Raw genomic sequence first — 12187 nt, 5'->3', positions numbered from 1 at the left:
CATTGTCAAATAACATTACTCTGCCCAGCCTTCTGACTCCTCAGTCATCCCATCCATCAATCACATACACATTCCCTCCAAGAAAAGCCTTGGAAAATGTGTAATTGTGTTTCTTACAGCATGTACCGAAGGTCACCAAATCTGTGATCTGTTGGACCAAGTAAGGAAGACAGTTCCAAAGTCTTTTGACTTATACTGGTACTGTATAGTTATTCCCCTTCCCATACAGGAATATTACCTTTGAACAGATTGTGGTAGAAAAATTAACCACACGTTGTGTTTGGATCAGAACAGTCTGAAGCCCACTTTATTACAAGCATGCAGGGAGACACAGCCAGCCTAGCTGGTCTGTCTCACAAAGGAACACAGAAGCTTTTATAGCTTAAAACCACATTTAGTCAAACACACTTTTCATTCATAATATCTGTTTAAACAGAAAAACAGCTCCTTATTAGGAATACAAAAGCAACAAGCTTACCTATTATTCACAGGTGTTTCTCTTGCAAGCTTTTCCTGTTATTCACAGGTTGTACTTTTGCGGTTAAGGCTTCTAGCGATTACAGATACATTTTTCATTCTCTTTTTTTCTCCTGACCCTTGTACACAGTTATTTTAATTAAAGTTATCCTGGTCAAAGTTTGGGCCTACTTAATTTTCCCTTACACTATATAGCTGTATCCACACTATATCCACAGTTGTTTTCTGCATACAACTTTCTAGTGCAGACAAGGCCAAGAGAGAGAGATGCAGGAAGGAGTGGGGACAGAGGAGAGGGAATCAGAGAGGGGATGATGTAATTGGAGAATGGGGCCACAAAAAGGGCCAAAAAGAGAAGAATCAAAAAAGGGTGGGTCTGGGGAGGATCGAAAAAATATTTTACCTAGTTTCAGTTGTTCCTAAGGCTACATCTACACTACAGGGGGGGGTCGATTTAAGATACGCAAATTCAGCTACGTGAATAGCGTAGCTGAATTCGACGTATCGCAGCCGACTTACCCCCGCTGTGAGGACGGCGGCAAAATCGACCTCTGCGGCTTCCCGTTGATGGCGCTTACTCCCACCTCCGCTGGTGGAGTAAGAGCGTCGATTCGGGGATCGGTTGTTGCGTCCCAATGGGACGCGATAAATCGATCCCCGAGAGGTCGATTTCTACCCGCCGATTCAGGCGGGTAGTGTAGACCTAGCCTTAGATGAGAGCTGAATGCTGCTTTGTGTATGCAATTAGCCAGGTGAGCTACACATCATAAATATGGCCATAGCCAAGCACAGACTCTCAGTACTGGGATTGGAAGAGCCACAAAACTACTGGAAAACTGCTGCTCTTACTGCAATTTTGTTTTCTGTGCGCAATGACAGCGAGAAGCTGCTGATGCCCCACTGGACTCCACAGCAGAGGCTCTTAGCTGATACATATGTTCTCAAGTGGATTTTTTCAAATGTGGAGGAAAAGCTGCTCACAGTTACCCAGGTAAGAACTCCTTCCCATAGCATTGTGGATTGTCATTTAACGGCTGATCCATCCTCTCATAGAGACAGGGCAGGGCGAGGGTATGCACAGATGGATGTAAACTTGGAAGGAGGCCCAAGTTCAAAGTGACCCACAAAAGGGAAAAAATGGAGCATGCATCTTTCCCCCTCTATTTTTAATGCTGAAAAAAGAAGGCCTGAAAGTTGTGGGGTGGAGAGGGAGGTTTGGTTCCTGCTTGTTTTTTACATGGGAAGTTCAGATCCTCTCTAGACTGGAAGACTCTATGGTGACTGGAGAACTAGCAACATCACTAGAGCTAAACATGAAAGTTTAGCTAGTAAGAGAGAGAAGGATTTTTCATCAGAATGTTTATTTGGTTTTGGTTAAAATGTTTGACCAACTGTGTAATAATTAATGAATACTTTGTTAAAGATTCAGCACTCTCATCCTTTCAATAAAGTTAAGGGCCCGCCATAAATTCCCTTATACTTCCCACAGGTCTGCCCACAAAAAACAGGGATAGCCAGATATTGCATTCTTGATATTTGTAAGCCAAACAAATAAACAAAAAAACTGCCCACAATCTAAAAAAATAAAGGTTTCAGAGTAGCAGCCATGTTAGTCTGTATCCGCAAAAAGAACAGGAGTACTTGTGGCACCTTAGAGACTAACAAATTTATTAGAGCATAAGCTTTCGTGGGCTACTGCCCACTTCTTCGGATGCATATAGAGTGGAACATATATTGAGGGGATATATATACACACATACAGAGAGCATGAACAGGTGGGAGTTGTCTTACCAACTCTGAGAGGCCAATTAAGTAAGAGAAAAAAATTTTTTTGAAGTGATAATCAAGCTAGCCCAGTACAGACAGTTTGATAAGAAGTGTGAGAATCCTTACAAGGGTAGATAGATTCAGTGTTTGTAATGGCTCAGCCATTCCCAGTCCTTATTCAGTCCTGAGTTGATTGTATCTAGTTTGCATATCAATTCCAGCTCAGCAGTCTCTCGTTGGAGTCTGTTTTTGAAGTTTTTCTGTTGTAAGATAGCCACCCGCAGGTCTGTCATTGAATGGCCAGACAGGTTAAAGTGTTCTCCCACTGGTTTTTGAGTATTATGATTCCTGATGTCAGATTTGTGTCCATTAATTCTTTTGCGTAGAGACTGTCCGGTTTGGCCAATGTACATGGCAGAGGGGCATTGCTGGCACATGATGGCATATATCACATTGGTAGATGTGCAGGTGAACGAGCCCCTGATGGTATGGCTGATGTGATTAGGTCCTATGATGATGTCACTTGAATAGATATGTGGACAGAGTTGGCATCGGGCTTTGTTCCTGGGTCAGTGGTTTTGTTCAGTGATGTGTGGTTGCTGGTGAGTATTTGCTTTAGGTTTGGGGGCTGTCTGTAAGCGAGGACAGGTCTGTCTCCCAAGTTCTGTGAGAGTAAAGAATCATCTTTCAGAATAGGTTGTAGATCTCTGATGATGCGCTGGAGAGGTTTTAGTTGGGGGCTGAAGGTGACAGCTAGTGGTGTTCTGTTATTTTCTTTGTTGAGCCTGTCTTGTAGGAGGTGACTTCTGGATACTCGTCTGTCTCTGTCAATCTGTTTTTTCACTTCAGCAGGTGGGTTTTAAGAATGCTTGATAGAGATCTTGTAGGTGCTTGTCTCTATCTGAGGGATTGGAGCAAATGCGGTTATATCTTAGAGCTTGGCTGTAGACAATGGATCGTGTGGTGTGTCCTGGATGGAAGCTAGAGGCATCAGGAGCAGGAATTGATATGCAAACTAGATACAATCTACTCAGGATTGAATAAGGACTGGGAATGGCTGAGCCATTACAAACATTAAATCTATCTCCCCTTGTAAGTATTCTCACACTTCTTATCAAACTGTCTGTACTGGGCTAGCTTGATTATCACTTAAAAAAATTTTTTTTCTCTTACTTAATTGGCCTCTCAGAGTTGATAAGACAACTCCCACCTGTTCATGCTCTCTGTATGTGTGTATATATATCCCCTCAATATATGTTCCACTCTATATGCATCCGAAGAAGTGGGCAGTAGCCCATGAAAGCTTATGCTCTAATAAATTTGTTAGTCTCTAAGGTGCCACAAGTACTCCTGTTCTTTTTTAAAAAAATAAAAAATGCTAAACAATGTCAGGTCTTCTCTGTTCATCATAAGAAGCAAAAAAAGGGCACAAGCCCAATTTATTAAAAAATCCTTTGCTGTTCACATTTAAGCAATGAAAGTTTTCTCTATAGTGTCAGATTTGTTTTCAGATTTAATTTTTATGGTGTATCCAAAAGTCCTCGGCCAGCTTCCCATAGGGCAGCTGCATGATGTCCGCTTGGGTTAAACCGGACTGGACTATGAGCATAACACAAAGGCAGAAGATCTTCAAATGCACAGGTGCAGGGTGAGATAGGGAAACCTAACAGATTACAAATTGGGTTGTATTGTAAATGTTTGTATTTTAACTTTGTTATATTCAGAAGGAAGTGAGAGAAGCGCTCAGACACGTAATTACCGCGGGGGAAAAACCCTATACAGACACTACAATCATTCAGGTAAACCACAGTTGATGTTCTTTGTAGCATGCAAGTCATTACACGCAAGATCCTCAGCATTTGCTAATATACTCTAATTTTACCAATCTAGACTCAAGTCTGCTGTGTTGCACACCTGCAATCTTACTGACTTTAGCTGTAGCTGTGTCACTGAGAGCAGAGTTTTACCTCTTCTGTATAAAAGAAAAATAATGAACCTTCCCATGTTTCTCTATATCAGGGGTCAGCAACCCTTCAGAAGTGGTGTGCCGAGTCTTCATTTATTCACTCTAATTTAAGGTTCCGCGTGCCAGTAATACATTTTAACCTTTTTAGAAGGTCTCTTTCTATAAGTCTATAATATATAACTAAGCTATTGTTGTATGTAAAGTAAATAAGGTTTTTAAAAGTTCATTTAAAATTAAATTAAAATGCAGAGTCCCCCGGACCGGTGGCCAGGACCCGGGCAGTGTGAGTGCCACTGAAAAGCAGCTCACGTGCCGCCTTCGGCACGCATGCCATAGGTTGCCTACCCCTGCTCTATATCTTCAGCAATACCCTGCTCCTGCTCCCACTGAAGTCAGTGGGAGTTTTGCCATTACCTTCATTGTGGGCAGGCTCATGCTTGAATTGCTGCATGCATGTTTGCATGAAATTTTAATATGTCTATAATGGTGGTGTAGAGGCATTGGTCCAGATTTTCCTAACATGACCAAGGACAGGATAGGCTCATTACTCAATGCAGGGCTGGGGGGGGGAGAGATAATAACAGAAAACAGGGAAATGTCAGAAGTGCTAAATGCCTTTTTTGTTTCTGTTTTCACCAAAAAGGTTAGTAGTGATCAGATGTCTACCATAGTGAATGCCAGTGAAAATGAGGTAGGATCTGAGGATAAAATAGGGAAAGAACAAGTTCAAAATTACTTAGACAAGTTAGATGTCTTCATGTCGGCAGGGCCTAATGAAATGCATCCTAGAATATTCAAGGAGCTGACTGAGGAGATACTAAGCCATTAGTGATTATCTTTGAAAACTCATGGAAAATGGGAGAGATTCCAGAGGACTGGAAAAGAGCAAAGGTAGTGCCAATCTATAAAAAAGGGGAATTAGGAAAACCTGGAGAATTACAGTCCTGTCATCTTAACTTCAGTACCTGGAAAGATAATGAAGCAAATAATCAAGCAATCAATTTGCAAACTCCTAGAAGACAATAAGTTGCTAAGTAATACTCAACATGGATTTGTCAAGAAAAAATCATGTCAAACCAACCTAGGAATGTGCAAGTGATAGTTTGCAAAACTAGCTAATACAGGAAATTTGCATGGGCACATATAGAGGCCAAGTTGAGGATCCTTTGAAATTTGGCCTGCCAAGGTTTCCTGTGTGGCCTGCCAGTTAAGCTCTGTCTGAGCAGCAGGAGAGTGGTCACTGCTGGCCGGGCACCCAGCTCTAAAGGCAGCACCGTCGTCAGCAGCAGCACGGAAGTAAGGGTAGCAATACACCATACCATGCCACCCTTACTTCTCCGCTGCTGCTGGTGGCTCTGCCTTCAGAGCTGGGTGCCTGGCCAGCAGCTGCCGCTATTCAGCTGCCCAGCCAGTGCTTAATTTGTGCTGGGTTGAGCTCCGGCATCTCTTTCATTACAAATTAATCACTGCAGGTAATAATGTTGATTTATAAACTTTGTTAAAAGATAGAAACACTAATACTTATGTTCCAATCAAGGTCTTTATTTATTGGGAGCTGAAGTTTTTTTTCTTTTATTTTGTCAGTCTTCTGCACAAATGGCCTGCCTCTTGTCATAAAATACTCAAATCGGCCTGCAGGCTGATCTAATTGAGTAGAACAGCATTGGAGTTTGGATTTGATGGTACTGAAATGACAAGTTATTGGGCTCAGTGCAGGGGTAACTGGGTGAAATGTACTGGCCTGGGATCTACAGACAGTCAGATTAGATGACCTAATGGTCCCTTCTGGCCTTAAACTCTATGAATCTATGAAATCTCTCAAGGTGTTCTCATGAGATTTCCACCAGCAGGGGCTGCATCCAGAACTAGTCCCATAGGGACAGTGAGACAGGGTGAAACATCCAAGAAAGGATTAAGGGCTGCCTGCCTGTCGCATGACTAGGGTGACCGGACGTTCCGATAAAATCGGGACCGTCCCGATATTTCGGTATCTGTCCCGCGCCCTGACCGATCTTTGGTTGGGACGCATTTTGTCCCGATATCCGCCGGCAGCACTGCGGGGTATTTTTGTTTTGTTTTTTTTCTCAGCCAGCAGGACTTGGTTTTTTTTTGCTCTGCCGGCGGGCACAACCCGCCCCCCCATGTGTTCCGATATTTTCTTCCCCTCATCTGGTCACCCTACACATGACTGAGCAGGGGATTTAAGGAGAGGTAGGGGAAAAACCTCTGGGGATTGCAGCCTGCTTTGGTCAGGGAAATCACTTTGTTTTGTTAACTTCCTGAGTTTGTGTTTGTGAAAGTGTGCCCTGATCATGGGAGGCGGGTGAAACTTCCCCTTGGGGAGGCTAGTCCTCTGCCTTGCCTCTTTTGGGGCGAGGCCATCCCCTGCTCGCTGCTCTCAGCCCCTCTGTGGCCCCGGGTGGGGTGGGGGGAGCTGAGAGCTTGGCCCCTCCCCCACATGGCCCCAGCAGGGGCGGGGTGGGCTGAGAGCTTGGTCAGGTCACAGGGAGGGAATGGGGAGGGGGTTGGCTTAGAGCTCAGCCCTGGCTGGAATCAAGCTCTCAACCCCAGCTGGGACCACGGCAGACCTCTTGGCCCTTGCTGGCGCTCCAAGCCAGGAGCCCATCCCCTATTCCGCCCTTTTCGCCTGCAGCCCCATCCATGGCCCCACCCCATTCCGCCCCTTTCCCCGCAGCCCCGCCCATGTTTCTTCCCCACTCGGCCTCTTCCCCTGAGGCCCTGCCCTCCGCTTGCTTGCTACTTTCACACACACCCCGCTGGGGCCCTGAGATCGGAAAAGCTCTGCGGCTGGGAGTGAGACCTCCTCCAGTTCTCGGGCCCTGGTGGGGGGAGATTTTTCTGGGGCCCCCAGATTGGCCGAGGCCCCTGGGCATGGCATGATCCTGGTTCTTCCCTAGGCCAGTAAGAAAGCCACCTGCTTACAGGAAGTTTCAGACCCAATTATTCAAATCAAACTTGTCTCCCAAATCTGATTGTGGATTCAGACTTGAGGTTCCAATTCAGGCCCATCTCTACATGAAATAAATATTTAGGCACAAATCTTCAGACGGTGGCCTCAGTTTCTCTTCAGGCACAAATTATGTCTGAAATTTGATCAGATGTTTAAGTACCTGCTTTGTGGCTCCATCAGGTATTTAGCCATCCAACCCAATGTGGCCACAAATGACTGCACAGGCTGGTTAAGGAAAGGTGGAAAATGTTGTCTTTAACATGGCACATAGGCATATTAGGGCTGGTCTACACTGGCAGGGGGATCGATCCAAGATACGCAACTTCTGAAGTCGAAGAATCTTGGATCGAATTACCTGGGGTGCAGACGGCGCGGGATCGATGGCCGCAGCTCCCCCGTTGACTGCGCTACCGCCGCTCGCTCTGGTGGAGTTCCGGAGTCGACGGCGAGCGCGTTCGGGGATCGATATATTGCATCTTAACGAGACGCAATATATCGATCCCGGATAAATCGATTGCTACCCGCCGATACGGCGGGTAGTGAAGACGTACCCTTAGATTAGCTATCTATATCTATCTATACTGTCTATAATATCTATACTGGCAAAGCCTCCTAATGGAGACACAGCTTATACTGGCCAAAGAGTTATTTTGCTAGTATATTTTATACCAGTTCCCCAAACGAAATAAGGCATAACGGCCAAAGCACTTTTTTGCTAGCATGACTGCATCTACACTAAGGTTTTTGCCAGCATAGCTATGTCAGCTACAAGTGTGATTTTTTTTTTTTTCATACTCCTAACTGAAGTAACAATGCCAGCAAAATTTAACTGTAGAGCAGGCCTAAGGTTGCCTTTTAAATGCTGTGTACTTTTTCCAAGAGACACTGTTGTTCAACTTGATGTCCTGGTCAAGTTCCTGATTCAGGTGGAATGTGATTACCCAGCTACCATTCTGTACTTGTCAACTCAATATGGCATTCTTCACTTTCTGTCCTAAACTGATGCATAGTATTCTGTACCCAGATTAACAACTGCTAGATCTGGCTGCATTTCAGTGGTGTATATAGTTGGTGCTGTTTGGAGAAGGCTTTGGGATGTTTTTTTGTAATGCAAAGTGCTGTATGAATGTAAGATTCTGAAAATATTACTTACTTTCTTTTTGTTCTGTGTTTGTATAGTGTATAATGATGATGCATAATATTACTATTAATATTACACATTATGTAAGATCATGAAAATAGTACTTCTGCAATTTTGTTTTCTTAATGCCTAAAGAAGAACAGATCATCAATATTTTCACAATACATGTCTCGTGTTCAGATTAGGGGAGTGTGCTTTCTTCCTCCTTTTTTGCTGAACTGATACATTTATTGTGGCTAGTGCATGGAAAATCCCACTCTCTCTGTTTGTCCCCATTTGTCTCTCTGACACTACGCAGATCACAGCCTGAACACAGAATTTATTATTCTGTCTGTCTCCTTTTTTCCATCTGGTCCTTTCCTACTGCAAGGCTCCATTTCAAGAGAGTAGCTAATAGCATTAAGTTAACACCTGTTCAAGTCAATCCAAACAGAGACTGATTTTCATCCTTCTGGCAGGAAGAAACTAAGTGCTCTGCTTGGCTTGCCATTTGAAAGTGTAAGGTGGCGTCAGGGGGAATTAGCATGAGCAAATTGTCAGGACCCTATTTATTATCTTATGCCATGAAACGGAGCCCACCTATTCCTTGCTGCCAGTCTGGTAGAATAAGCATCTCACCCCAGGAATACTGTCTGTGTATGTTTTTATATAGGCATCTGTCAAGGCTGTATCCCCACTTTGAACTTTAGGGTACAAATGTAGGGGCCTGCATGAAAACTTCTAAGCTTAACTACCAGCTTAGCTCTGGTCTGCTGCCACCATTTCCCAATTGGATTCCCTCCCTGGGAAGCCTTGAGAAACCTTTCACCAATTCCCTGGTGAATACAGATCCAAACCCCTTGGATCTTAAAACAAGGAGAAATTAACCATCCCCCCTTCTTCCTCCCACCAACTCCTGGTGAATACAGATCCAACCCCCTTGGATCTAAAACAAGGAGAAATTAACCATCCCCCCTTCTTCCTCCCACCAACTCCTGGTGAATACAGATCCAACCCCCTTGGATCTAAAACAAGGAGAAATTAACCATCCCCCCTTCTTCCTCCCACCAACTCCTGGTGAATACAGATCCAACCCCCTTGGATCTAAAACAAGGAGAAATTAACCATCCCCCCTTCTTCCTCCCACCAACTCCTGGTGAATACAGATCCAACCCCCTTGGATCTAAAACAAGGAGAAATTAACCATCCCCCCTTCTTCCTCCCACCAACTCCTGGTGAATCAAGATCCAAACCCCTTGGATCTTAAACAAGGAAAAATCAATCAGGTTCTTAAAAAGAAGGCTTTTAATTAAAGAAAAAGGTAAAAATCATCTCTGTAAAATCAGTATGGAAATTAACTTTACAGGGTAATCAAACTTAAAGAGCTCAGAGGACTCCCCTCTAGTCTTAGGTTCAAAGTACAGCAAACAAAGATAAACACTCTAGTAAAAGGTACATTTACAAGTTGAGAAAACAAAGGAAAACTAACATGCCTTGCCTGGCTATTTACTTACAAGTTTGAAATAGGAGAGACTTGTTTAGAAAGATGTGGAGAACCTGGATTGATGTCTGGTCCCTCTCAGTCCCGAGAACTAACGCACTCACAAACAAAGAACACAAACAAAAGCCTTCCCCGCCCCAAGATTTGAAAGTATCTTGTCCCCTTATTGGTCCTTTAGGTCAGATGCCAGCCAGGTTACCTGAGCTTCTTAACCCTTTACAGGGAAAAGGATTTTGGAGTCTCTGGCCAGGAGGGATTTTATAGTACTGTACACAGGACAGCTGTTACCCTTCCCTTTATAGTTATGACAGCATCTTTTTATCGTCGAAGATGGCATTTCTCTATATAGTCATATCTATTCAAATACAAGGTCATGCTAAAGTTGCTGGCAAACCCCACAGAAATGAAGATGGCAAATATTGTATGAATTGGGCCCTGCAGCTGAGTATTATTAGTAATGCCCCAACGTGAGGCCAGATTCTTCCACTCTTATTCGCACTGAGTGGCACCTTACTGCACAGGAAGTCCTACCAACTTCAGCAGAAGCATTTGTGGAGTAACATACTATTCACTGTGAGTCTGAGTCTCCAAATCTAGACCCTAGGGAGTATTTTTATTCACATGAGGATTTTTAAAACGAGGAACTAAATCATTCCCTAAGAAGATGGAGGGACTTTCAAAGGTGAAGGAGGTGTGAGAAATCATGTGCACCTAATGACATTTGAATAACTTCAGAATGTTCTATCACTACTTAAATCGACAGGTATTAACAGGGAGGGCACAGGCAGTCCAGCATATCAGTGATACCATAAAAGACAAGGTGGAAGCTGTATGTTTGGAAGAACTTCTGCATTTTCTGCATAGGTAAGAGGCCCATCTTTTTCTGCATTGACCCATCGTCAGTAAAAGAAAGAAGAAATGGTAGCAGATTTATTGGTGACTTTTTGTTTGTCTGAACCTATTTTTATTTCCCAATTCCCTATTTATTACCCCATTTTATAGCAAGTTCTCATCAAGCTGCCAGACTCAAGTTTCATCACCTTTCTTGGAGATTTTATTCCTCTGGACTTTTTTGGTTTTCTTAAGTACTTGGGTCAACATTTATTCTGGGAAACAATAGAAAAGGACATTTCACACCCTGTTAGTACCCAGGTCAGGTGTGTTGTATGTGTAACAGTAATGTACCAGTGCCATGTACATTCTGGGGTCTGAGGGCCTCATCCAATGACTGCTGAAGTCAATGGAAAGACTCTGATTGATTTTAATGGTTTGGGATCAGGCCCAGAATAAGGCTCTCACTAAATCACAAGTAAGGTTTTTTTTTTTTAAACTCTCTTTCCTAACTGTTCGGAGAGAAGACTCTTTTCCCACTCTTAGTTACTAAAAGCAGAGGACACTGCCTCCTCCTAACCCTTTCCCACTTGAATAAAGTACTGCACCCTCATCAGAGACAACACAATAATCAGTACAACAGTGAGATTTTGTTTAGAGAACCATTCTACATTAATATAATAATCGGGTCTCTCTATTTAACAGGCTTTTACCATACACTCCCCAGGGTGTGTTGTTTCTGGTGGTTTTCTTAAACCGAGTGATGCTTTTGATTATACATTTATCAAACAAGACATTTATTACAAACGTTAATATTTCAAAAAATTGGACAGCTGTCCGTAGTATCTGTTTGCCAGAAGCTGGGAATGGATGACTTGATGATTATCTGTTCTGTTCATTCCCTCTGAAGTACCTGGCATAGGCCACTGTCGGAAAACAAGATACTGGGCTAGATGGACCTTTCATTTGATCCAGTATGGCCGTTCTTATGTTCTTAGGTGTGCTTTTTTTCTTTTTTCTTTTGCTGGCTAATGTGCTTTGTCTGAGTACTGAATAAATGATAACCAAATATCTAAGTATTTATTGTCCTATGTCTATTTTGCTGGGAATGTAATTGGTGGGTTAATTTTTCCATAACAACAATCTCCCATATTTCTCTTCTCATTTCTAGCTGCTGAGAGGACAGAGCTCTGGTCCCTCCTCTTGTTTCTTGGAGGAGGATGAGTGCGCTGTCTCTGTATTCCCACCTGCCATTCTCTATAACAGGGATGGGGACTTATCATTTCTTCTGGCTCCTTCCTTCTCTTCTTTTTCCAGTATGGGTCTCTCACTGTATCCCATCCAGCAGAGAGTCCTGTACTACTACTTGTAGGCAATATATTTTCAGAAAGGAGTGTGATTTTTTTTCTTTTAAAGTTCACTGTCCCTTTAAATTAACAGAGGGAAGGAATTAAGTTCAAGCGTGAGTTGCCCAGCAGTGCTATAAATCTGAAGGACTCAAGCTCTCACCAGATTTCACTGATTACTCATGCACATTGAGTCTTCTAGAAGTGC

The 12187-nt window shown here is 43.3% G+C and overlaps 1 protein-coding gene across 3 annotated transcripts in view; it reads left to right on the top strand.

The window, feature by feature from the left end:
* LOC101952813 (exocyst complex component 3-like protein 2) overlaps window positions 1-12187 on the top strand; it is an 86226-nt gene that overhangs the window by 54959 nt on the left and 19080 nt on the right. For all 3 annotated transcript variants that reach the window (XM_065593657.1, XM_065593656.1, XM_008168210.4), the window contains 3 exons: window positions 1357-1468; window positions 3969-4043; window positions 10566-10666. In XM_065593657.1, coding sequence (XP_065449729.1) covers window positions 1357-1468; window positions 3969-4043; window positions 10566-10666 — 288 coding nt within the window. The remainder of the gene's footprint in view (window positions 1-1356; window positions 1469-3968; window positions 4044-10565; window positions 10667-12187) is intronic.

The sequence above is a fragment of the Chrysemys picta genome, chromosome 4 (assembly GCF_011386835.1).
Source record: "Chrysemys picta bellii isolate R12L10 chromosome 4, ASM1138683v2, whole genome shotgun sequence".
Taxonomy (NCBI): domain Eukaryota; kingdom Metazoa; phylum Chordata; order Testudines; family Emydidae; genus Chrysemys; species Chrysemys picta.
This window is presented reverse-complemented; position numbering and strand designations above follow the sequence as displayed.